General features: G+C 40.8%; 1 protein-coding gene across 13 annotated transcripts in view; it reads left to right on the forward strand.

Moving 5' to 3' along the window:
* The window catches only part of SAMD12 (sterile alpha motif domain containing 12), a 386018-nt gene that overhangs the window by 155697 nt on the left and 203941 nt on the right, over positions 1 to 26380 (forward strand). For 12 of the 13 annotated variants that reach the window (XR_010410537.1, XM_064587977.1, XM_064587976.1 and 9 more), the window contains exon 3: positions 9057 to 9186. Coding sequence is in view for 12 of the 13 variants with exons in the window: in XM_064587977.1 (XP_064444047.1) it covers positions 9057 to 9186 (130 nt within the window). In the remaining variant the exon portion in view is untranslated. The remainder of the gene's footprint in view (positions 1 to 9056; positions 9187 to 26380) is intronic. The other variant, XM_064587972.1, reaches the window with a different exon arrangement.

Below are 26380 nucleotides of genomic sequence, written 5' to 3' on the forward strand. Positions count from 1 at the left end.
TGCTGTACCAAGATGGAGCAGACACACAGTATAGTGTGATCCTCTCCCTCCATATTTCTCTTGACCAGCATGACAATCCAGGCTTACAGGAGGAGCAGGCCTTCATAAACAGAGCCATCCAGAATGCCACAGACATCGTGTTTCCTGTTGACTGCTGATCATGTCTGTTTACTCCGTCCTTGAGGTTTTAATGTTAGGAACTTTTATGCCCAGCAGCATGCATCTGGAAGCCAGCAGATCTTCACCAGCACGACACAGAGACGCCCGCTTCACAGCTTGTGAATAGTAGCGTCTACGCATCTGGATGGTGCGCCTTTATAAATAGTTCCATCAGGTGCCTGGGGAGTCCAGGCTGTATCTTTGGCATGGGATTGGGACACTTTGTGCATGACTATCCCTGGAGACAGGGAAGAGCTGGTTCTGAGTCTCAGAGAAACCGATGGCACGACCTATCATGCGAAAACACAAGGTGATATTTGTGTAGTTGCAGCAAAGTGGGTTTGAGTAAGGGGACCACCCCTTTGACTCTCCTAATTTGCTATCTTTATCTTCCCATACTTCTTTTTTCCTATATTTTCTCATTTCTTGTTCCTATGCTTGCCTTTTTTTACTGGTGCCTTTGAATACTCCCCCTTTCCTTCAGCTGTGTGTGCTAGAATGTCTCTGCATATTTGGCTCAGTATAAGAGAAATCTAACTGGAGAAAAGGCTGTTGTAGCTCTAACCTGGGAATGTCAAGAGCACAGCTGGGTCTTGAATCATCTTTCTGACACTCAAGGATATAGGAGCTATGATATATGATGACAGACCAGACAGTTCTTCATTTGTTCAACAAATAATTATTGAGTGCGTGCTACGTGCCAGGTACTGTTCTAAAGTTTGGGACTCTTCATGCAATAAGAAAGATCCCTGCCTTTGTGGAGGTGGCAGGCTGGTGGGAAGTGACAGATGAGCATGACAATAGACAAAATGAGTGAACTGTGTAGTATGGTAGAGGGTACTTGCTCTCGAGAAGGAAACACTGAAGCAAGGTAATGAGCATCAGAAGTGTCAGAGGGAGGAGGGTTGCATTTTTAAATAGGGAGATCGGGGTAGGACTTGGGAGGTAAAACTCAAGCAAAGGTTTGAAAGAAGTGAGGGATTTAGCATTGCCGGTGTCTGGGAGAGGAGCCTCTCAGGCAACATACGAAGTGGGTATAGTTGGCATTTGTGAGCCACAGCAAGACGACTGAGGGAGTAGGAGCAGTAAGGACTAGGGGAAGGTAGTAATGATGGCCTTCAGAGATACTGGGTCACCAGAGTGCTTGAGGCTTTATAAGCCGTTTCAAAGATTTAAAATAAGGGAAAAACAGAATGACCCAGGTGCATGAGGTACCTAGATGAAGTAGTCTAGGTGTGACATGATAGTGTTGTTTTGTTTTGTTTTTAAACCATTTTATTTTGCTCATGATTTTGTTGGTCAAAAATTGAGAAGGGCTCTCCTGGGTGGTTCATCTGATTTACAGAGCAACAGCCATGGCAGGTGGGGCTGGAGGATCCATTTCCAAAATGGCTTCTTCACTTACACATCTGGTCCCTTAATGCTCCTTGGCCTCTCCAGTAGATGTTTTATCCTCCAGGACCTCATCAGGTGACTTTGGCCTTCTTAGAACATAGTGACTTCAGGGTAATTGCATCTCTTACATAGTGGCTGGCTTCCAAAAGGCAGGAAGAAATTGTCAGGCCAGATAAGAGCAACACCTGGAACTGGCATATCATCCATTCTACCATGTCCTCTTGGTCTAAGCAGTCAAAAAGCCTATCCAAAATTAAGGAAGTGGAGAGATGCCCCTTTTGATGACAGAGTGACATCCCATTGCAGAAGAGCATGTCAGCTAGGAAGATACTGTTATGGTCATCTTTGGAAAACACAATCTGCTGTTATGCAATGACATTTTTCTTTTTTCTTTTTTTTTTTTTTTTTAAAGATTTTATTTATTTATTTGACAGAGAGACATAGTGAGAGCAGGAACACAAGCAGGGGGAGTGGGAGAGGGAGAAGCAGGCTTCCCGCGGAGCAGGGAGCCCGATGTGGGACTCGATCCCAGGACCCTGGGATCATGACCTGAGCCGAAGGCAGACGCTTAACGACTGAGCCACCCAGGCGCCCGACATTTTTATTTTTTCTTTTGTGAACTGTCAAACCATGGCTTACCTTTCTATCTTCTCTTACTGATTGATAAAACTTTTTTTTATTATGTTATGTTAATCACCATAAATTACATCATTAGTTTTTGATGTAGTGTTCCATGATTCATTGTTTGCATATAACACCCAGTGCTCCATTCAATATGTACCCTCTTTAATACCTATCACCAGGCTAACCCATCCCCCCATCCCCTCCCCTCTAGAACCCTCAGTTTGTTTCCCAGAGTCCATAGTCTCTCATGGTTCGTCTCCCCCTCCGATTTCCCCCCTTCATTTTTCCCTTCCTACTATCTTCTTCTTCTTCTTTTTTTTTTAACATATAATGTATTATTTGTTTCAGAGGCACAGGTCTGTGATTCAACAGTCTTACACAATTCACGGCGCTCACCATAGCACATACCCTCCCCAGTGTCTATCACCCAGCCACCCCATCCCTCCCACCCCCCACCACTCCAGCAACCCTCAGTTTGTTGCTCAGAGTCCATAGTCTCTCATGGTTCGTCTCCCCCTCCGATTCCGCCCCCCTTCACTTTTCCCTTCCTACTATCTTCTTTTTTTTTTTTAACATTTTTCAGAGATACAGGTCTGTGATTCAATGATCTCACTGATATGAGGAATTCTTAATCTCAGGAAACAAACTGAGGGTTGCTGGAGTGGTGGGGGGTGGGGGGAATGGGGTGGCTGGGTGATAGATATTGGGGAGGGTATGTGCTATGGTGAATGATAGTGTTTTTGATCAGGATTATAGCAGTGTTGGTAATGAAAAGAGATTTGAGTCTGGATGTATTTAAAGGTAGACCCCCTTAGGTTTTGCCAATAGATTAGATGTGGAATGCAAGAGAAAGAGAGGAGTCTTTGGTGAATTTAAGATTTGGGGCTTCGGCAACACAAAGTATAGAGTTTACTTTAGATGAGGTGAGAAAGGCAGTTTTGAGGGGAAGGACAGGGAGTCAGTTTTGGATGTGTTGAATTTGAAATGTTTACTAGATCTTCAAATGGAACTGTGAAATCATCAGTTGTATAGGATTCTTTAGAGAGAAGACTGGGCTGGAGATATAATTTGGGATTTAGCAACAAATACCATGGTTAAAGAAAAAAATAAAGCATGAGACCCAATGGAGAGCACCACTATGATGTGTGAAATGGAAATCAGTGCACTGGGTGGTGAGGAGATTTGTCTTACATTGCTCTGAAGGCAGGACTCAGAATCCATGAGAAAGAGGATAGAAATCTGACTTTGGCTTCAATACAAAAAACCATTTTAAGCTCTTAGAGCTTATTAGCAATGGAATAGCCCATTTCATGGGATGCATTTTTTGATGCTTCAGGGAGAGTCTTGAACCTAGATCATTGTTTTTCCAAATTTTGTACATCTCTAAAAAAGAGAAGAATAGTAATTATTTTCCATTAGGGGGTTAACGTCGGTCTTTATCCAAGTAGTTTACACACTCACATACCTTTGATATATTTGTCATAGTCCCAGTTTACCACCATTTTAGATATCATAAGGTAGATTAGATTCTTGCCTTAGGTTTAAACTTGAACCTACTGACTATTTAGAGTCCTCTAAAATTTGAGTTTCTGTGAGACTGTGGTTCTGAGCATTTAGGAATGAAAAAGGCCATCACTAAAATTCAGTATGGGAAAATTAAGGGAAAAAATGATATCAGGCCAAATCTTTTATTTTAATGTCACTACTCTAGTAATGTCTTAGAACCGTGGTTCTCAAACTTTTAATCCCAGGACCCTATTATACTCTTAAAAATGTTTGAGTACTGGGGCACCTGGGTGGCTCAGTCAGTTAAGTGTCTGCCTTTGGCTCGGGTCATGATCCCAGGGTCCTGGAATCGAGCCCCGTGTTGGGCTCTCTACTCGGCAGAGAACCTGCTTCTCCGTCTCCCTCTGTCTAGCACTCTTGCCTACTTGTGCTCTCTCTCTATCTCTGTCAAATAAATAAATAAAATCTTTAAAAAAAAAAAGTTTGAGTACCTTAAAGAGCTTGTGTTTACATGGATGGTACAAATATGGGAGAATAACTAATATACTGGTTAGTAAGGATTTCAGATGATGCACTGAAACCTTCAAACTAAAGTTGAAGTTGTTAAAAATTTATTTTCAGGAAAAGAAAACGCCTACTTTGACAGAAGTTCTTTTGAAGAAGACTCAAGATTGTAGATTTCCTCTAAGTTCAGTGTAAGCCAATGATGTGACTTTGCAAAAAATCTTGAGTAAGATTACACAATGGTGAAACCATTGGAAGAAAAGACTCTGGCCTAAAGGAAATACATTGCAGGATGGTAAAGGAAAGCTTGCAAACACCTGCTTATAATGAGAGGCTGCAAATGTGTTTACCATTTTCTGGTATTTGGGCACAAAGCTCACTTTGACCTGCCAGTGGATATAAATGATCTGTGAGTTCTCTGCTTTTCCCCAGTCAGCCCACTGGACCTCATGTAAGCTTACCTAGTTGATACAGCCACTGGTTCTCAAAATTGCAGTGTTCTCTTACAAAGCAAAACCTAGTAAATTAAAGAGATTTTCTATTGCAAAACAGATAAGGGATAATTGAATGACAAGATGAAATTTAACTTGAAAAACATTTTGTTCTATGTTCCTTCAATATTAAACTTCTTTAAAGCATTTAATTATTTTATAACTTAGAAAAGCCTCAGGTTTATCTCAAAGCACTCAAAATTTAAGAGTTCTCCATTTAAATACAAATCAAAAATTACCGTAAAACATGGCTGAAACTATTGAATTAGGGTAAGGAATCATTTGCAAAAAAAAAGAAAAAGTAATTTGCAAATAAACTTTCCCTTAGGGATGTGTCTTCTGCATCAAGTGGGGTCTCCTTGTAAGATAGACCCTAAGAGCTTCTGAAGTGCACTTTGAGCTTGTCTAGAGAAAGGCTGAGCCCAGTTCCGAGGAAATGCCTGGGATTCTGTTCAGAGTCACAATGCATACGGTTAAGATAACAAACTGCTCTGGCTTCTTTCAGGGCAACAAAACATTCCTACAAACTCAAATTGTCTCCAGGGTTGTAAATCCAGAATGGTTTGGTAGACCTGAGCTAGGAGAAAGGGAACTGGGGCAAATACTTTTTTAATGTTTGCCTGTGGGCAGGATGGGTTTTTGTTTTTTGTTGTGTTTTTTTTTTTTTTTTTTTACTAGTTTACTAATACTATTTATTTGTTTTGTGAACTGTTTTGGGTTTGGCTCCCACTGCGGGGGGAAAGAAAACGGAGAGTATCAGAAAATTTTTGGCTGGAGTTGCATGTAAAGAGAGCTGTGAGAAGAGCTGAGGAAAGGAGGGCGGTTAAAATAACCCTGTGGAGCTATTAAGTCTGACAACTCTGCCCCTCCCGGTGGGACAATGATTCGTGGATTGACTTGAGTTTAGCATATGCTCGTTGTTGTTCCAAATTGCACATGGAGGTTTAAGCTCTTTAAAAGGATCAGGTTATGGCACTCCCCCAATTTGGTTGCTATCGGAGACTGGGCAATCATGAGAGAAGTGACTGCGGTTCACCTGGGTGCTACGCGAAGAGCAGTTCAGGCAGAAAAAATAAAGTGGGCTCTGAGAATCCATAAGCAGCCGCAGACTGGGGCAAGTGGAGTCATTATGGCTCTTAACAAGTGAATGTGTAGCAAACTAATAACAATTTCATAATAAAGCCAAGGCTAAGAATCAGCTAATGAATGGGGCCAATGCTTTTATCACTATCTGATTAGGAAGAGATGAGCAGTGCCTAATGATAGGAATCTTTATCCCTCCCCGTTTTATTTATGCCAGTCTATGTGGAGGCAGATCCCTGTAGGTTCCTGCTGTCTTATAATCTATGCCTAAAGCTTTGAGACAATTGATGTCCAAGCAAGTGATACCAATTACTGCTTAGTAAGAGTATACTCTGAAGGAAAAGCAAGGCACCTCCTTGAGTATTGGCCTCAACACTTGAATTTATGACAAAGGGAAAATCTGTAACAAAAGCATACATGGTGGGCTGATGAGGATGCCTCTTGAGTTGACTTGGCATGTATGGGTTAATCTCTACCTGAAGCCCGGTGAGGGGGCTTGACTTGGTGCTGAGGGGTCTCTGTTTCCTAGGAAATGAGCAGGTTAAAGATGATCTTCCAGGAGTTGAGTATATTAATATACAAGCAACTTCATCCTCTTGTCTTTCCCTTCCTAATTTACAGCCATCTATGAGTGGTTCATAGGAGTTTTCAAAAGATGTGATTAGGTTTACTTGCAGGAAACTTGTGAAGGGTTTCAGGGTAATGATGTGTCAGCTATGAACTCATTCAGCTAATCTGAAGAAAAGTTTTTAGAGCAGGAAGGAGCCAGATTCAGAAGTGCTGACTTGTGAAACACAACGGTGAGTGCATTTGTAGCTAAAAGAGCAAAATTCTAGCTTCCTAATCACGTAAAGGAAAGGAGGTGGTGATGAGCAAAAAGGAAGAAACTGAATAACACAACATTCACTCATTTGCACCATCCACACCAGAGGTCCTCCTCACTCATCAAAATTAGGAAAGTATTTGATATGGTTGCATACAGAGCTTATTGGGAAAGTGGCTGGCAGCCTGTGACTCAGGGATATGAGGTGGAAGGAAGAGGCTGACACGTTTGACTAGGGGCTACATGAGCACAACACAGTGGGTGGAAAGCCGCAAAGGGCTACACTTGAAATTCACTGCTGGGCTCATTTCATTAATATATTGACTTACTCATTGTGGCTGTGTAGAACCTCTTAAATGCAAGGCATTCTGGGACCACAGTTACAACAGATCTGTCCTCACCAGCATGTAACTTAGTGTTCCAATTGTTCCTAAGGTTGCAGGACAAATTATCCTGAATTTAGTGGTGAAAGACAACAATCTATGATGCTCATGGACTACCTGAGTCAGCAATTTACTCAGGGCACAGCAGGGCTTGTCTCTGCATCGTGGTGTCTGGGAGCCTCAGTTGGAAGACTCGAAGACTGGTGGCTGGAATCATCTGCAACTTGTTTACTCACTTGTCTGATGGTTGGTGGTGGCTGTCAGCTGAAACGTCAGTTGGGGAATGGGCCAAATTTTCTACATTTGTCTCTTCATGTGGTCTGAGCTTCCTCACAGCATGTGGTTGGGTTCCAAAGCTGAGTGCCAAAGAGGATGAGCCAGGCAGAAGCTGTCTCTTTGTGACCTTGCCTCGGAAGTCACATGGATAACATTGATTCCACCATGCTTCATTGGCCAGGACCAACACAGACCTTGCCGAAATTCGAGGAGAGGGAACATCAACTCCAAATACCAGTTTAGGAATGCCGATCACAATGAATGAAAAGCAGAAATATACGTATGGCTGTGTTATATGTACGTGTATAAAATCATCTGTCACAGTAAGAGTGAAAAAAATCATCACAGCATCAAGTAAAGAATATTGTTTGTGATGATTTTGTAAGTCATGGCCCAAAGAATCCTACAATTGGAAATACACTAATAAAGCAAAGACATACCCGAGCACTATGTTTCACAAGTGTGAATCGTGCGTGTCACTTCTGTTATTATTCTGTTACCATCTGTACTACTGTTCTCTTCATTTTTTTAATTGACCAACTGCTTTTAAACTCACATTTGTTTTAAAAGCATACTAGATATTACTACTGAAAATTTTATTTTTTTACCATAATTTATTTGCCATAAAACAAAAGTAACCTTAAATATAATCAAAATAAAATTGAACAGTTGTTAGGTATGTTGCTTTCCGGTGAAGATTGCAAGAGTGAAGCAAGTCCTCTTTGTCAAAAATGTTAGCAGGTGTTTGAAAGATATTAAATCATAGTCCTACAAAATTGAGGCTCTCCCCAGGCCTTAATCTGAAAGATTGAAAGAGAAATAAAAGCAAATGATCCCTAGTGAGAAGGTCAGTGATGTTTAAGGCCAGGTCTGTGTGTTGCCTAACATCCTTTAAAGAATTTTTGATATTATAATCCTATTTTGTTGACAAACACTGATCCGGAATGATAAAAAAAAAAAAAAAAAAGTCCTAAATAGGTAAGCTTTCATCTTGCGTCAGCCAGGTTGCTGGGATCCATGAGGAAGACCAGCGTCTGGCACAGAGCTGATACATGTTAATTAATGAATGAATTTGTAACCTGCCATCTGTCAAAGGCTGCGTCCCCTGCACCTCTGTTTTGTTTTGTTTCATAAACCCCTCCCTGAAAGATTTAGTAAGCAATAATAGGCCTTGATGAGTTGGCTTCTACATCAGGTTTAGCCACCCTGTTATCTTATTACCATTCTCCACATACTGGGTGGAATTGACTTTTTGCTTCCCCTCTGTGGCATAACTAATTCCTAGACTTTACGGGACCACTCCCAGGCCAGCTTGCACTCTTTAGTATGAAGGTATCTAAATCCAACAACATGTGTTTCCAAAAATAATTATTAGCACCGGCCAGGACTATTGTTGCACTAAACCCTAGAGGTCTCAGGGAGTAACAAGAAATAGACGCTTTGTTAGAGTACAGAGAAAGGCCACTAGGGGGCAGCTATCCCACCCCTAAAATTTAATTAATTGCTTACAATAGCATTGTCTTATTGTTGAAGTATTGGTCAGAAAACACTCCTTCCTGGGTGTTTTTTTTCCAGTAGAGATGATCACTTGGGAATAAGTATAATTTTCATGGTCTTCTCCACCTAGACCTTTCCTTCTGGTTTTCAGGGGTATGGAGAAAGGTCTGTAGAGGTTAGGAGGAAAACAGCCAGAGAGTCTTATCTTCAGGGATTCCAGCCTGCAGCCTTGACCACACACACTAAGACTTCTAACAATAGTGCCTTTCTAGACATGGGGCTGGCATTAACAGACTTTTCCTGCTTGCTTCATAGTCGGCTACGGTGAAGCTGTCAAAACCAGTGGCTCTGTGGACTCAGCAGGATGTCTGCAAGTGGTTGAAGAAACATTGTCCGAATCAGTATCAGATCTACAGTGAGTCATTCAAACAGCATGACATTACTGGTAAAGTATGCGGCATCCAAAATATTTTATTCCCTCTTCCTCTCCCCATCACCATGGCCTTTCCCATACCCTTACAATGCAATGCATCTCCCTGCTGAAGTTTCTGGCATGGGTTTACTTTAAAAGGGGGGATGGATTCCAGATCCATGCAAGCTAGGCTACTTAATAAGCATAAGCAGTTAGAGAAGCATGGATTCCAAGTGTCCAGGACAAATATGTGGGAATCAGGGTAAGAGGTTGGGGAACTCTAGAGAAAATGAATGTGTACCAATTCTAGAGAAAAGAAAGGAAAGAAGTCTTCCAAATTAGCTGGGTTACAGGATCAGGATTAGATGTTCTAAGTAGGAAAGACTTTAAAATAGGAAAACTCTGAAGTGAATATGATAATATTAACTTACTGCCCCTGAGATGAATACCTTCAAAACAAAAATGAAGATTCCATTTAGATCCAAGAAGCATTTGGAAGCAGAAACTATGACAGTATAATGAACTGCAAAAGCCCTTAGGATCATGTCTCTCAATTGGAGAACAGGGTGGACGAGAAGGAGCGGATGGGGCCACCATGGGAGCCCATTAGAGTCAGGAGATCTTCTCCAGACCTCTCCTGCCCTCCTGCCCTGAGGGTCTGGACGGATATGGGCAGCATTCCTCCCCTGCCCTCCCTCCCCCTTCGCAAGCACTATGATGAAAGATAGGACTAAAGAATATGCTCTGTGCATCAACACTGAGCTTCAGAGGGAAAACATGTTGAGAAGTCCTGATTCAAGTCCAGGTTCTTCCCTTTTTTAAGAGAAAACTATTTCTCTGGTGGGAAAGTGACTTGCTCTTGAGTAGCCCAGCCCTGTGGATGCCAGCCCTCTTTCCAAACTGGGTGTTTTTCAAAGTGTATTCCTTGGAGCCTTTGGGTACACTAAAGATTGCCAAAGGTACAAGGGGTGTGCTTTGGGTTGAGGTGGGTGTGTCAGCTAAAGCAGCTTCCCTTATGTCTGTTTGACATATTCGAATTGTACAAAAACTTCATTTGGGAAAAAGGGTTCTGATACAAAAGAACCGGTGAGCTAGGTTATCCTAGATTCCTGCTGACCAAATCGGTAATGTTTTAAAATATAAGGAACACACTCAAGTATAGCTCAAGGTGAGTTAACAGAGAGTGAAATCCTCCTAACTTAAGTGTTAAAATTGTCCTTAATGTACTTTGCTTCCCCCACCACCAACTGGAATAATGTTTTTTTAGACGAAATTCCTAAAATTGTGAAGGCAGTGTCAGAACTTTTTAGATTCTGAGTATCTAATTTTTTTTCCTAGTCCCTCCTTTAAGAATATAAGGAAATCCTCACAAACAGTGAATCATGGAACACTACATCAAAAACTAATGATGTAATGTATGGTGATTAACATAACAATTAAAAAAAAAGAATATAAGGAAATCCCATACAGGGTCAGTTCTCCCAGCCCTAAAAGCAATCAATCAGTTAGTCACCATTTGGCTGATTATGGTCACCTTCGTCTGATAATGTGTGCTTAATGTTTCTTCGTGCCTGTGTGATAGAATAATGGCAAAGGCTTTCTCGTGATCTTATTTGAAAGTAGTGTTATCTTTTATTATGGGCAGGAATTGTGAGATGCCCTTGAGGGAAGGGTAGGCATTTATATTGGTTTGGAGAGGATGAGCCATCCATCCCTTAGAAATAAAGGTCTCCTGCTTTGTGGCTTGGAGTCCATAGTATACCACTTCCCAAGGCTTCTGCTAAGTGACATGAAGAAAGAGGGTGTGGGCATGAAATAGGGGTTTTGAACAGCTGTCCTATTGCTTTTGGTGGCCCATTTGGTCTCCAGGCAACACCACTGTTACAGGTCAATCACAACCTTCTTGGAATCTTGGGCAAGCTGCTTAAGCTAGATGAGTTACTCAATCTCACTCCTCATCTCCAAAATAAAGATAATAATAGTACCCATCTCCAGGAGTTGTTGTGAAAACTAAAATGAAATAATATTAAGCGACCCACTAAGGTGGCCATTTATTGGCACCTTCTAGCTGTCAGCATTTTGCTCTTATTCTTGTCAAGTCTCATCTGGAGGTGTCTAAAAACATACTATTCATTCTAAGGGCAGCCTGTTTTCAGGCAAGAAAAGAAAACAGAAAAGTATTGGGGGCTTCGGGAACAGAGAGGAGGATTTCACACTAACATTCGGCCTACATCTTTTTGACCTTCTGCTATCTGAGGGCTCAAAAAACCACTCTCTTCCCCTGTTCTCTGGCCCCGGCCTCTCCAGGAGTGAATGTGAAATACCCAGGTGGTCACAAGTGCCAAGTGGCCAGAGAATAGGACTGCAGTCAGCCCGCAGTTACCAGCCCCAGGATGCTGGAAGCTCGTGGGGGCGGCGGGGGGGCTGGGGGGGGTGGGGGTCTCCGTGCCCTTGGAGGCTAGGCTGTGAAAAACAGGGCAAAGAGGATTGTGAAAAATTAAGACTTGCGGTGACAGAACCAACTTCACCAGCCACCGGTAAATAGTGGAGTGCTGAGGGTGGTGACAAGTACCAGGTCGAAGCCCAGAGCTGCAGCTTTGCCATGGAATTTCGTGAAGGTTCCTGGTGCCCTTCAGCTTTCTTTGTCTGCAGAAAGGTGATGGTACCTGCCTCCTAGTGTTACTGTGAAAGTAATCCATGGTCCTAGGAAGCAGGCATTGAATGTGAGCTGTTGCTGATCTCCTAAGTGCTGTTCTGATCTCTCCGAAAACAAACACCACGTATAAACAGTGTTGAATTCATCTATCTTTATTATCCTGAGAATTGGGAAGTGAGCACCCAGGTGGAGTGGAGTGGCATGGTGGTGGTGGTTGGGGGGCGGGTAGTCTGGGCTGGTAAGTACCCTGTGCTTATCTGCAAGGTTGCAACAAAGACGTTCAGTGTCTCTTCCTTATGCTTAGATTCTCTTGAGCGTTGCTGTTCATTTATTTTTCCCAAAGTGTGGATCTCCAATACCATGCTCATCAAGTAAGTGTGTTTATTATACCAGTGTAACCTATAAACAATCCCTTAATTTAGAGGCAGATGGTATAGCGATGGCAAATAAAAAGGACAAAAATTAAATGGAAAGAAGGGAAAAAAGGGCTTTCACAGACCCAAGTCAGATCCTCCCTGCTTGTCCTCCACCCCCAACCTTTGACAAATAATAACTGTACAACATCACATGAGTTAGTTCTTCATCAGTGAAATGAGAATAATTATTTTAAAGGGTGTTGTTGGGAGAATTAAATGGAAGGGTGCATGTGAAGGGCCTAGCTTAATGCCTGATACACAGTAGACATTTATCTACTATTTAGCAAGTATTTGTGGAGCAGCTACCCTGTACCGGGTTTTGGGAATACAGCAATAAATAAGACGGTCAGTGATCTGTGCAGGGAAAAAATTATGCTTCCATGAGAAACTATGCATCGTCAATAGCACACCATGTGGGGCTATCTAATTCCACAGAGCTGTTTTTACAACTCGGCAAGTTGTAGATAACTGATAGCAATACAAAATAATCCTTGTGGTAGATGTGTAAATTCTGTCCCATAGAGGTTCAGTTGGCTTTCCTAGCCACTGTGGAAAAGGTGAATTTTGCCTGCCACTTATACATTCATTTTAAGTACTCCCTGATCTATGGGTGTGTGCTCTTTGGATTCTCCTTTGTAATATCTTTCTCCTGGTTGTAACATCTTAACTGGTTTCTTCACTAATGAGTTTAAACAAAAATCTTAAATGTGTTTGTTTTTGTATTTGGTAAGAGTCCTGATTTTAACCTGTTTTGAAAATTACCCTGTTTTAACTTTAGTAGTTAATTTTTTTTTTATATTTTGGTCAGCAAGTCCACTCTATTAACATTTTTTATGCCTTTGTTTGAAGGACATTAGATTCTACACAAACGTTCTCCCCATTTTCTCCAAAGTCTAAGAAACCTTAAGATATGTTTCAATATACTAGCATTCAAAACCTTTTGCAAGTTTCCTATTGGAATTTCTGAGAATTTCATTGTGTCCAGATGGCACCTGCTATTTTGTGGCAGATGTGTTTAATCAGAAGAGAAGCTACTCCTGTTACCTCCCTGCAGAAGAGCTCTTAAAAGGCATAAGATGGTTAGAACACCTGAGAGGCATTAGGATAGATAGATTTAAATCATCAGATTAGGCTTGAAGGAAAGAAATTTGTCTATTTTCCTGTGCTTGCAAGATTCTCTCTCCTGCTTTCTGAGGCCGGCTTGGAATGTTGATGAGGAAGCTCTACTGGGGCCAGGTGTAAGCTCACAGGCAACTTTCAGATTCTCTTTTATGCCCAGTTAAGAATATTTTCAGGTTTGAGGCTATTTCAGCCCCTGGCTGTGCCTTGTGTTGTTCCCCTGGCTGCTAAAGTGAGTTTACCTCCTTCAGCATCAAGTCCTCCACCTGGAAAGGGTTCTTTCCCCTGCCAACTTGACAGACTTATTTTTATGGGTGAAGCACTCAGAGTTCCCCAGCATATAAAATATTTTTAAAAGCCATTTTGAATGTGGAAAAGGTTTCCATGTAGTCTGCTTTGTGGCACAGTAATAGGAATTCTTTAGATGTCCAGATGTCTGCAGGAATAAATAGTTATCATATGAATAATCCCCACAAATGGTCAGTATTGATTTGTAGTATTTCCCAGTGGCCTCCTGCAAAATAAATGAATACATTTCTTGTTCTTTTTCTGCTTCAGCCACCCCATCCCCACCTCTTTCCCCATTTCAAAATATTCTGCTGAGATGTAGCACCCTCAAATTTGGCAGTTCTGCTTATGCTATTGAATAAAAGGGAAACCTCTCTTTTTTAGACCTTTGGATTGTGGATCTGTGTGTTTGCTAACATGAATCCCTTCAGTCCTGGTTTCTCTGAGCTGTTCTCCCCCTTTACCCTTCTGCTGTTGTCTTCCTTGCCTTTATTATGTTACCCATAGAGACCAGCGGGATATGTAGTTAACAATTTATCAGAAGAAGTGGAATTATTAGTTACTTTATGTGATCTATCTGTGAGTATACTACTTATTAGAATCCAGTGTAGCCAAATAAAGTGTGGGCATATGTAACTATCACAGCACCACATCTGTACATTTTCTTGTCATTATTGGTTTCCCTCTGGATATTGTGTTTTACTTTTCTATGTCTTTGTGTTTTGTTACATTTCTCTTCTGTATGAACTGCTCTACATTTTTTATTAAACCTCAAGCAGCCTAGAGCTGCATAGTAAAGTTCCTGACATCATCAGGGCCTGTTTCCCGTAAGTTAATTTTCCAACAACAGCATTTATTGTTTTTAACCCCTTTTGATGGAAAGCTTACTGACATCACCTTGACACTCCCCAGCGTTCTTAAAGCAGGGTTGCTGAATTTGATTGTCTTGATGATCCAGGATAATAGACTTTTAAATATTGGAAAAGGCTTTAGATGTCATCCCGGGTTTTATGAGGTCAATAAAAAGAATACCCCTTTGAATGAAAAGTATAAATGGAGACCAGAATATCAGCTTCATTTCTGATAAAGCTTTTTGGAGAACGTCATTTAGGTCTGCAGACAAATCGGTTTGCTACCCAGGGTGAGCCCTGTTGTAGGACCTGTCACATTGATAGGTGAAAAGTTTAATTATTAGGAAGTTCTGCTGAGGTTAACCGAAACCCACCCATAGGTCCTGTTTAGGTTCCCAGGTTAGAAATCTTTGCTGAGAAAAGCCCTTGATGACTGCTGCCCCCAGGACTGATTGTTGCTGCCAGTCCCCAGTCGGGCCATGGCACAGTCCCCCATTTCTTTTATTCATCCCAGCAGACTGCTCCCAAGTTCCTTCATCTTTAGTAGATGTCCTCCTTCGACCACACCGAGAACGTATAGACTATCTGGTGGGATCTCCCTGACTATTTTTCCTCTCCACCCCATCTTATCTGCTGCTTCCTCTTCTTCCAGAAGACATGCCCCTGTTCTCTTTTACAAATAACCTTTTTCTGCCAGTCATCCCCTGTTTCACCTGGGTACTTGCTCCCTGTTACAGCCATCCTTTCCTCTTTGATCTCGCTACACCGGCTCCCTCCTCTTTCTCCAAAGAGTTCCATTCTAGTCCTCTGACCAGTCCCTTTCAAAGTATTTGTTAAATCTCAGTTAATTCATATATTGGAGGAATTTATATAGCCACTGCCACATGCCAAAGAGTAGTACGCCCCCAAAACTTCAGGACACACACTGCTTTCAAGTTCCTGAGAATTATCCGCCATGATACACTGCACACAAGGGTATAAATAAATCTCAACAAATTTCAAAACGCTGAAGTCTTACAGGGCACATCCTCTGACCACAACAGCTATTAAATTAGGAATCATTAACGAGATATCCTAAAGATCCGAAATATTTAGAAACTTAACGCACAAGCAAGAACCACATGGGTGAAGAAAAAAATCACAACAGAAATGAGAAAATATTTTGAACAGAATAATAATAGAAACACAAATATTCCAAACATTGGTATTGTGCAGCTGCAGTACAACTTAGAGGAAAATTGTTTCACTAAATGCCTATATTAAAAGAAGACTTGAAGTCAGTAAATTAAATGTTTACCTTAAGACATTAGAAAAGAACACGTAATCCAAAAGTAAGAGCTGAAATTAATTAAAAACATACAAGCAATAAAGAAAACTAACAGAGGAGAAGTTGATTCTTTGAAGAGATAACAAAATTGATAAACATCTACCTAGACCAAACTAGGAAGACAGACAATGTCAGGAAAGAAAGTTGGAGGCATCATTGAATTCCCTATATACATTAAAAAGTAATAAGGAAAGAGTATGAATGAGTTTATGCCAATATACTTAGATGAAATGAACAAATTCCTTAAAAACCGTAACTTAGCACCAACTCAAAGCTAGAAAATCTAACTAGTCACGTATCTCCTAATAAATTTTAAATTAAAACTACACACATACACATAAGTACACAAAACCTAAGTCCTGAAGGCTTTTCTAATAATTCAAATAATCAATAACCAAACCTATGCAGATTCTTTCAGAAAAGAGAGGGAAAGGGGAGCACTTCCAAACTCATAAGGTCAGAATAACCATTAACACTAAAACCTGACAAAGGTACTACAAGAATGGTATGGCATAGACTGATATCCTTCATCAACCTAAACCTAAAAGCCTTGACAAAATACAAACAAATTGAATCTAGCATTTGACAAAAATGATACTATATCCTGATCATGTGTGCATAGATATTCAAGGTTAAGTTTTTGGAAATCCAGCTTGATTCACTACATTAATAGAATAAATGGAGAAAGTCATATGATCATTTCACCAGATGCAGAAGTCTTAGCGTTTCAGCTCTGATAGGTGAAGAGCATGGATGTCATCACTGCGATCTTTACAACAAGAATAAGCTGGACAAAATAAAAATGATTTTGTTGGGACCCATAAAAAAACGGATTTCACAAGGCGGATCATCACCCTAAAATCTAGAAGAGTAGATGTGTCCAATAATAATGGACAGAAGATTTGGACACTTTACAAGGAAGATAAAAAAATGGACAATAAGTACTATAAAATATGAAAATATACTAAGCAACATTGTCACCAGGAAAATGCAAATAAAACCACAGTGAGCTACCGCTTCGTACTCAGTAAAATGACTAACATTCAAATGACTGGCAATCCTAAGGGTTGCTGAATGTGTGTAGCAACTAGATCTCTCATACATTGTTATTGGGTATAACTTGGTGCCACCTGATTAAAAAACTAAAGTTTTTATGTGGTTAATCACACAATTATTAAATGATCCTGCAATTCTCCTCTGGGGTATTTACACAGGAGAATTGGAAACGTATATTCATAAAAATTCCAGTCCAGTAATATCCAAAGGAGTGTTACTCAGGGTAGACAAAAATTCTAAACAATCCTTAGGTCCCTCCAGAGTAGCATGGATAAACAGACAGTGCCTTATTCACACCAAGAGCACTGCTTGACAATAGAAAGGAACCAACTACTGACGCGTTCAACATGAAAGGCTCTCACGTTGTGCTGAGGGAAAGAAGTCAGAAACCCAAGAGTACCTACAGTCTGACTCCATCCTATGAAATTCTAAAACACAAAATTGGCAGTGATGGCAATCAGGGGTTCCTTAGGTTGGGATGTGGAGGAGAGATGGCAAAGAGGAGCAAAGGAACTTTCTGTGGTCATAAAAATGCTTTCTATCTTTGTCAGAAGTTCTCTACTTGGCATCTCACATGTGTGAAATGTGTTGTATGTAAATTATATCTCGGAGTTGGTTTTTGGAGACTTGTGTGCTTTCCAAATTTTCTAAAATGGCAAAGTGTTTTTAAAAGGCAAAAATGAAAATGTCATCCTGTGTCTTTCCATACAGGCTGTAGGATCATTTAAAGATGTTGAAGAAGGGCACCTGGGTAGTGCGGTCGGTTAAGTGGCCGACTCTTGGTTTTGGCTCAGGTCATGATCTCAGAGTCGTGAGATGGAGCCTTGAGTTGGGCTCTGAGCTCAGTGTGGAGTCTGCTTGAGATTCTCCCTCTCCCTCTGCCCTACCCCACGCATGCACATGTGCCCTCTCTCTAACTCTCAAATCTTTAAAAAAAATGATGAAGATAGATAGGAGATAGGTTTTATATTCATCTATATTATAAATATATAGGTATAAATATTTAGCACAATAATACAACATACATAAATATATATAAAGAAATGTATATGTTATATGTAAAGAAATTGAGTTTGAAAATCCACTTTATGCATTTTTCACTGAAAGAATAATCTGAAGATAGAACCTTATTATAAAGAAAGGTATGGTTTTACCAACTGGTAGAAGATGACAGCTGACAAAAGAACAGCTCTCTTGTCTGACTGTGATTCTGCTTGTCTGAGCTACGCTTGTGCATCCAAGGCTTTTGGGTTTCACAGATGAATTAAATTTCAGAAGATATTTTTGCAGTAGCATCTAGTTGCTGCCTTAGTATTTTACTCATTCATACTTTTAAATTAAAAATTACCTCACCACATTTTATAAACCAAAGGAATTTTAACACACAAAATCTCATTTAAAAATACGATAAATTTATTTTTATTTTTTTTTAAGATTTTATTTATTTGCCAGAGAGAGACACAGCAAGAGAGGGAACACAAGCAGAGGGGGTGAGAGAGGGAGAAGCAGGCTTCCCACTGAGCTGGGAGCCCGATGCGGGGCTCGATCACAGGGCCCTGGGATAATGACCTGAGCCGAAGGCAGACGCTTAATGACTGAGCCACCCAGGCGCCCCAAAAATATGATAAATTTTATGTTAAGAAAACCATTTCTCCCATTTTCATCCCAGAACAGGGCCACTTTGTACGTTTGTGTAAGGAAACTGCTCTTAAGGGGACATTGATATTCTAAATACAGCATTTATTTAATATTCTATTTGAAAAGATAAGAATGGAGTTTGTCACCAAATGAAGTATTTGTTTCATCCATCAAAGGACTAGAAGGATTTTCTTTTTTAACCAATTGCATAGACTTAAATAATTAAGACTACTCCTACAGGGGGGTGGAGGGATTTTTACTTGCTACCTGATTCAGTTTTTTTCTTCAATAATCTTCCCCCACCCCTCACTACTATTATAGGTTCTGTGGTTTGGGAAATGAGACTTGAAAGGTTTGCCCAGGTCATCACAGCCAGGGAATGCAGGGCTGGGGTCAGGAGCTAGCTTTCTGCACCCTCATCCAGCACTCCCCTCGCCTGCCAGATATCCTGCTCCTTCTCCCAGCCAGCACCCATTAACAGACCCAAACCAAAGGCTTCTGAGACCCCAGAAATGCCAGTGCCAGCCAGATGGTCTTATCAAAGTTGTAACTTACGGGACCATCCTGCTTTAGAAAACCCCTGACATTGTACCTGCTGTGTCTTGGAGGCTCTCTGTGTGCACAAGGCTCCTCTTGAGAGCTGTTACAGATAGGAAGAAGCACGACTCAGAGTGTAGTGGGTGAGTCCAGGTAAGTATAGTTGCTGAGCACTTCACATCAGCAGGACCTACGACACAGATTGTTGAGAGGAGTTACCACCTAGAAAATACTTAAAACAGTGCCTGACACGTGGTAGGGGCTCTGTAACTGTTACTTCTCGCTGTCACATTACTGGGGAAGAACAGGAGACTGTTCTTAGGAAGAGTCCAGCAGGTTGCCTCACAGATAAAAGGGGGGGCCAGATACACCCTTTTATTTTTTTAAAGCACACCCTTTTAGCTTATTTTCCCAATCCAAATTCTAGGAGCCCAGTGGTGGTTTTTTAGCCACAAACTCAATCTCATTCTTTTTTTCAGCCAGATCCAGTTTTTCCTCCTTGTCTCCCTCTTAATTCCACCTTTCTAGTCCCCTGTAAGACGGTCACATTTTACTAAATATGACCAAATGTTCAGTTTCCTTTGCTGCTTTACTCTGAACACTGAGCTTTTTGCTCTGTCAGAGAAATGAAGTTGATGAAACACGATCTGTTTGGATAAGTCTGTTTGCTTTTTAGCTTCTGTGTCCATTCCTTTTTTTTATTGATGACTTTACTCTCTGTTTTGTTTTGCTTTTTGTTTTATGTTGTTTGGGGAAGTACTGAAGTCAGATTGCAAAATTGGAGATCCCCTTCCCTTGATTTTGCTGCCAATCCCTGTTTGAACATTAATACACTGTGTAGTCATCCTGTCAAGTCAAATTTCCCATCCTTAGGAGCCCCGGGGTGCATGGGCAGAACCTCTGTCATGACACTCAATGGAGGGATTGGGAATCATGCCCTATAGAGGGAGTCTGCTCTCTGGAGCAGTGGCTCTCTTCCTTCACATGGCATCACTTATGGTGATTGTGGCACCATATTTGTTGATGGAGGAAATGGAAGTCCACACGGCAGGGACTGGTTATATTTAAGAGTCCGTGGCACTGTTTTTGATGAAATACAATTGTCGTCAAGAGGTCTTGGCCAGTATCATTCTAGGCCATTGTGTCTGGGCTCTCATGTTCCTCCTTCAGAGTCTCATTAAATATATTTTTCAATTTCCATACTAACTTTGGGGTGATGTGACTGTTAAGTGTTTAATTATTGCTCTTGACAGGCTTCCTATCTTGGATAGTTACGAAAGATTAGAGAAAGCCTGGACTGTGGAGACCCATGATAGAGTCCTCTCCACTTCTTAATCACTGGCCTTGGCAAAGTCTGTTTCACTTCCCTGAGCCTCAGTTTCCCTTTCTCAAAAATATTATAAAGTGTACCTTACAAAGTTGCTACTAGTTATTATTACTGGTCTGTGATTGTATGGACTCCATACATAGGTTTACAAGAAGCAAAGGAGAGTATAGAAATCACTTTTCAAATGGGAAAGAATTATGTAAATGTGTGTACATATATATATATGCATATATATGTATTACACACACGTTTTTGTTTCATTGTTTAATAAAAATATATGCCCCTTGGATTGCCTCTAAAGGGCATGATTCCCAATCCCCCCACTGAGTGTCATGACAAAAGATTCTGCCCATGCACCCTGGGGCTCTTAAGGATGGGAAAAAAATAAATATAATAAATATATATGTTTACATATGTATATATATGTATATACACATGTGTAGTTTTGTTTCATTGTTAAATATAAATAAAAATATATGGTTGGAGAAAACTCATATTTTAAAAAATATTTGAGTGTTTGCATGCAAGGCACTCCAGTAAGTACTTTGCATACATTATTTAACTTATTGTCACAATAACCCATAATGTAATATTATTATTTCCAATTTACAAATGAGGAAAATGACTCAGAAAACTTAGGTCTCTTGTCTAGGTCATAAAAACCTAAAAATGGCAAAGTCAAGGTTTTCACCCAAGGCCATCTGAATCCAAAGCTCACATTCTGACCTCTGTGCTATGAAAGATAGCATCTTGTAAGTACAAGCGAGTGATGAAAGAAAATAAACACGGGGGTAAGCACCAAAAAAGACTTAAGAAGGAGCTCCTATTTAGGAGCCTGGTTGATTGGGAAGTCTGCTTGGAGGAGGCTGGATTTGTCCTGTGTAGGATTTTAAAAGAGAAAGTCCCTGAAATACCAAGTTGTATTTATGTATTTTGTTTGACCCTAGAGAACAAGAAAATGTAGCAGCTTTTAAGCCATAGACCTCGCCACCCCTTATCGCATCAGACCCTGCCTCTTCCCACACGGGGGTTACGTGCCTGAGCCTGAAAGCATTTGGGCTTCTGGACCTGAGGAGGGATGAGTGATGGAGGTAGAGAGAGATCAGTAGTCTGAGGGCTACGTGAAAAGAGGTTTTGAGTGTCAGGCTAAGGAAACTAAATTTTCCTCTCTTGGATGTCATTCACCACCCATCAGTGATAATAGCATCACCATGGTGAGTGGAGTGACAAGCTCAGAGCACTCTTGGAAAAAAAATGGAATGTGCGGATGAGAGAGATCACCAATGTGTGAGGTGTTGGCCCAAGTGGATCCTGGGTCAGGATCTATTGGATTATTGCTTTTACAGATCTCTGGTTTTTCCGTTTTCCCAGTCTCCAACAGTGGTGCTACGCCTAAGCTCCCTTTCCACAAAGCCCCCATCCCTCTCCCCTTTCATTATTCTGAGGAGACACCCATGGAGATAAATTTTCTTAACATTCCTCCCTGCAGTTTTACCTCCATTTTTACCCCTTTCTTAATGGTTTCCTTTATGTCTCTGAGGAAACGATATTCTCTCTCCCAAGAGCAGTCCCCTAACCTTTGCTCTTCTCCCTGCCTATGTGACCCCCACACACCCACCAGAATTCTGTTCATCTCTCTCTCCCTTCTGAGTCTTTAGACTTCTGCCTCCACTTCTGCATTCCAGTTTGAAGCCCTGCTGCGTCCAGCATACGTCCCCTCCTTGCTACTCCTACTGCAATCCTTCTGGTCTAGGTTTCCCTAGTCTCAGCCTGAACAGTCTCCTGTGATCCTACTTCATGGCTCTCTGGGAAAGCATCTGTTCTTTTGTCTCTTTATATCAGAATTGACCAGATCTCTTCCTGCCTAAAAAGACTAAATGCCTACTGGATAAAGTCCAGATTCTTAAGCTTGGCATGTGAGGCTCTTGATAAACATTCCTCAGGTCCATTTGCAGCCAGACCACTCTCATTCTTGCCTCACTGTCCACTAGTGAACTTTGAGTAATTTGCGAGACCCATCTCCAATTATTGCTCTCTTCCCTACCCTCTCTGGGCCTTTCCAAGCAAAATTAATTTTTCCATTCTGTATTTCCTTTACATTTTTTGCAGTGAATATATAACCACTATTATTGTTAGAACACTGATCATATTATATTAACATTATTTGGTTACATGTTTATCTTCTTTCCACCAGCCCAGAAACTCCTGTAGGGTAGAAACAGCCTCTGGTTTATCTTACTGTCTCTAGCTGTGTTAACCTAGTGCCTGGCATAAAATAAGCATTTAATAAGTGTTGATTGGATTAAATTGAGTTCGTTCTTCCTTTGATAGGCTTAGTACTGAACTTAAAGCCCTTCTTCATATATGTTGATAAAAATACTTGATTAGTCCTTCAGTTTCCTGATCTGCCTCCTTTTCATGAAGCTCATCCTATACTTTTCCATCTGCAGCTTCTTATCATTACCTTCCATTGATGTTCAGGTCTGTCTTCCTGTCTAATTCTTAGAGAAGCCCCATTTGATTTTTTTTTCTTTGAAGAATTCCTATGTTGGATCTGTACTAAGCCCCAAAATGCCATCTTTAAGTGCACTAAATGACAGATTCTTGAACTTTTGTGGGATCCAGAGTCCCCTATTCCCTTCAGGCAGGTCTTCCCATGGACACTGTGGCAGAATATGTCTGGATTTCTGCTCAGTGCCAAGAGTGATTGTCATAGTGTTGTGGAAGCTTGCTGGGCCTGCTGAAATTCAAGAGACAGGTGTTATTTTGGAGGATGGGAAGAATATCCTTTATCTGAAAAGCTTCTGTTTAGGGCAGCAGGGCAGGTCAGGGGATCTGTCACACCATACATCCTTTAGTGCTAATTTGCCAGTGCTTCACAAGTAACAAAGCATAATACAAATTCAGCATTATTGTTTCAGACATCCATATTGTCTGGATTTGGGTACAACAGTGCTAGATTTTTATTCTCAGCTCTTCAAGGCAGATTAGCTACCCCCAAACTGCCTTAATGACATTGACACTCTCTCAGAGATTACGGCTTACACAGGAGAAATGAGAAGACCAAGTGGTGAAGTATGGTCACATACTTGGTGAAGTACGGTCACAGAAGATTGCCAAGGTTGAACAATGTCACCAACAAAATGGCAGTTTCATTAGGTTTAACCTAATAGGGCAATAATGTATCTTGTTTAAAAGGAGTAGGTAATAAGTAGAATAATGTTTTTGAGAGTTTCCTAATGTGCCAGGTGCAGCAATAAATACTTTTTATGCATTAACTCATTTAATCCTCAAGACAACTCTAAGATGTATTATCCTTCTCTTTATGGGGAAGCTGAGACACAGAGGTCATGACTTCCTGACAGCTAATAATGTGCAATGGATATTCCAATAGCAGAGAATGGATTCTTCTAGCCCAGCGGTTGTCTCCCTTTTTTTGTAAAGAGCCAGGTAGGGCCATTTGGCTTTGCAGGCCATAAGGTCTTTGTCCCAACTACTGAACTCTGCCTGTGTATGTAAATGAATGCAGTGTCTGTGTTCCAGTAAAACTTTATTAATAAAAATAGGCAGCAGGCTAGATTTGGCCCACAGCCTATGGTTTGTAGATCCCTATTCTAACCTCTTCCTCCCTATACCCAAATATGTTTTCTCAGTGATGGTTATAAAAGAAATTTAGAAGTCATAGTTTTTAAAAAACATGTATTACTTTTCCTTTTTGTATATTCAATGTGGAAAAATTAGAAAGTATACATACACAAAAAAAAGAAATGTGTAAAAATCCCCCTCAGATTCCAACATTCAGAAATAATTTGAAAGATTTTTTTTTAAGATTTTATTTATTTATTTGACAGAGAGAGACACACAGGGAAAGAGGGAACACAAGCAGGGGGAGTGGGAGAGGGAGAAGCAGGCTTCCTGCGGAGCAGAGAGCCCAATGCGGGGCTCGATCCCAGGACCCTGGGAACATGACCTGAGCCGAAGGCAGACGCTTAACAACTGAGCCACCCAGGCGCCCCTAACTTGAAAGATTTTGATGTGTATCCTTTCAGGTTGTTGTCTGTGCGTACTTAAAAGAACAGTGTCGTACCTTAGAGAGTGGCATAGCCTTCTCTTTTCCACTTAAAAATATATGGCAAGTATGTTTCTGTATTAGTTAAATGCAAAATATTTTCTTTGGCTTTTATTCTCTGGATGTTGTATGTATTTATGCTTTTCAGACCAATTGTGTATCTGGTTCCATATGCTTCTCTTTTTAACACCCACCCTCCCCTCCCTGGCTATGTCCATCCTATATTCTTTGTTGTATTCTGGAGTCACAGTGTTCTTTCTCTAGTGTTTTTGCCTCTGATATTGATCTTATCCCTTCACCTTTGCTCTGGTTGTAGCCAGCAATGGTAGTGAAACCAGCCCTGTAGGTAAATGGGCACTAGGAAAATAATATATCTCCAAACCCCTGTCATTGTCCTCTGTAGATGCCACCCTCGGGGGCAGTGTAATTTCTTTGAATGTTTTCTTTCTGTCTGCTACCCTCTTCCCTAAGGCTCCTCCAAAAGAGAAGCTTGCACAGCTTTTCTTAAATTCATTAACTTTTCAGTGTCTTTCCCCCCGTGGTTGGTAAGCGGCAGGCAACATAAGACAAGAGGACATTAGAATTCCTTCCGGGGAGAGAACACAGTGTGAGCAGTTTCGAAAGGTCGCGTGTTGCCACAGTGTCCTTCTTTGTAAATCTTTCAGAGGACAGTGAGGGAGAAAGATGGGATTGCTGTAGTCATTCCAGAAGGATCTTAGCCTCATATCTGCCATTTGGCGGTAAATTCACAGTAATGTTCAGTTGAGCACATAGAAAAAGGGGGACAAGATATTGTTACCTCTGTTTTTGCAAAATACACTCCCACGAAGTTTCAGGCAAAGACTAGCCTCTCCCAACAAATGTAGACAGCTACAGGGTAAAGGATGCAGTGATGACTGGGGACTGACAAAAAGTACTGCCACAGAACATAAAAGGGAAGCCACTTTGTTTCTCTAAGCAGTTTTCTGAATGTGTGTACTTAACCATTCTGTGGATGTCCCTAGAATCTTAGATTGTTTTACTCATAAGAAATTTCCCACTGACATTTGTATCACACTTGAAATGTATGAAGTGATATTTCAAACACATTATCTAACCTCAGAACCCTGTTGATCTAAGGGTGAGTCTCTCTTCAGATGAGGAATCTAAAGAAGTGAGGAAAATTGACCCAGACCTCGTGGCCGGTAGATGGCAGTACTCAGCTCCTGACACCAGAGGCTACATTTTTTGCTCCAGTCCAAGGCAAATTTTGCCTTCTTTACTCCCATCACTTTGCCCTGGTTTTGCTCAGTACGGTCGTATTTCTCTATTATAGAATGTGCTCTGTTGTTCTACGCTATAGAACACACAAATTCTAAGGAAAGATTTTTGACACCAAGGAGAAGATTGTCTTAGGAGATTTGGAACTCCAGAATGATGTGTATATTTACCAAGCATGGTTGTTCAAGATCATTGAATACTGGAGCTGTTATTCACCAAGAGATATTGCTACCTTTAACTAGAAATAGAAGGGAAAGGAAAATTATACCAAAACCCATTTTTGAGATAATTAGCAAAAATGTCAGGGACAGATGGACTAGAAACTATGGAAAAACATATGTTTTACTGATGTTTTCTCTTTGATCATATGTTGGATGCTATAATGGCAAAAGCCTGTTTCCTGCCTGGAAAACTATCCTTTTCCGGGTTTTTTTTTGTTTTTTTTTTTTGTTTTTTTGCTTTTTATTATTTAAGAAACTGGCTGGCTTGCTTTTAGAAGTTTTTGTAGTCTGCATCCCTGTACATTCAAAAAGACTAAGAAATGCATTGAATCTGCAAACAGGACTATACTTCCTAGATGTAGCAGCAGTAGAAACAATTGTTGCATATACCACTAGAGGTAAAACCAGGTCACCAAGGTAATCGATAGTATAGTACCTGTCTTTGAAACTTCATAGTTTAAA

The sequence above is a fragment of the Mirounga angustirostris genome, unplaced genomic scaffold (genome assembly GCF_029215605.1).
Source record: "Mirounga angustirostris isolate CCGP_5_RB_7025 unplaced genomic scaffold, mMirAng1.0.hap1 SCAF_4, whole genome shotgun sequence".
NCBI lineage: Eukaryota > Metazoa > Chordata > Mammalia > Carnivora > Phocidae > Mirounga > Mirounga angustirostris.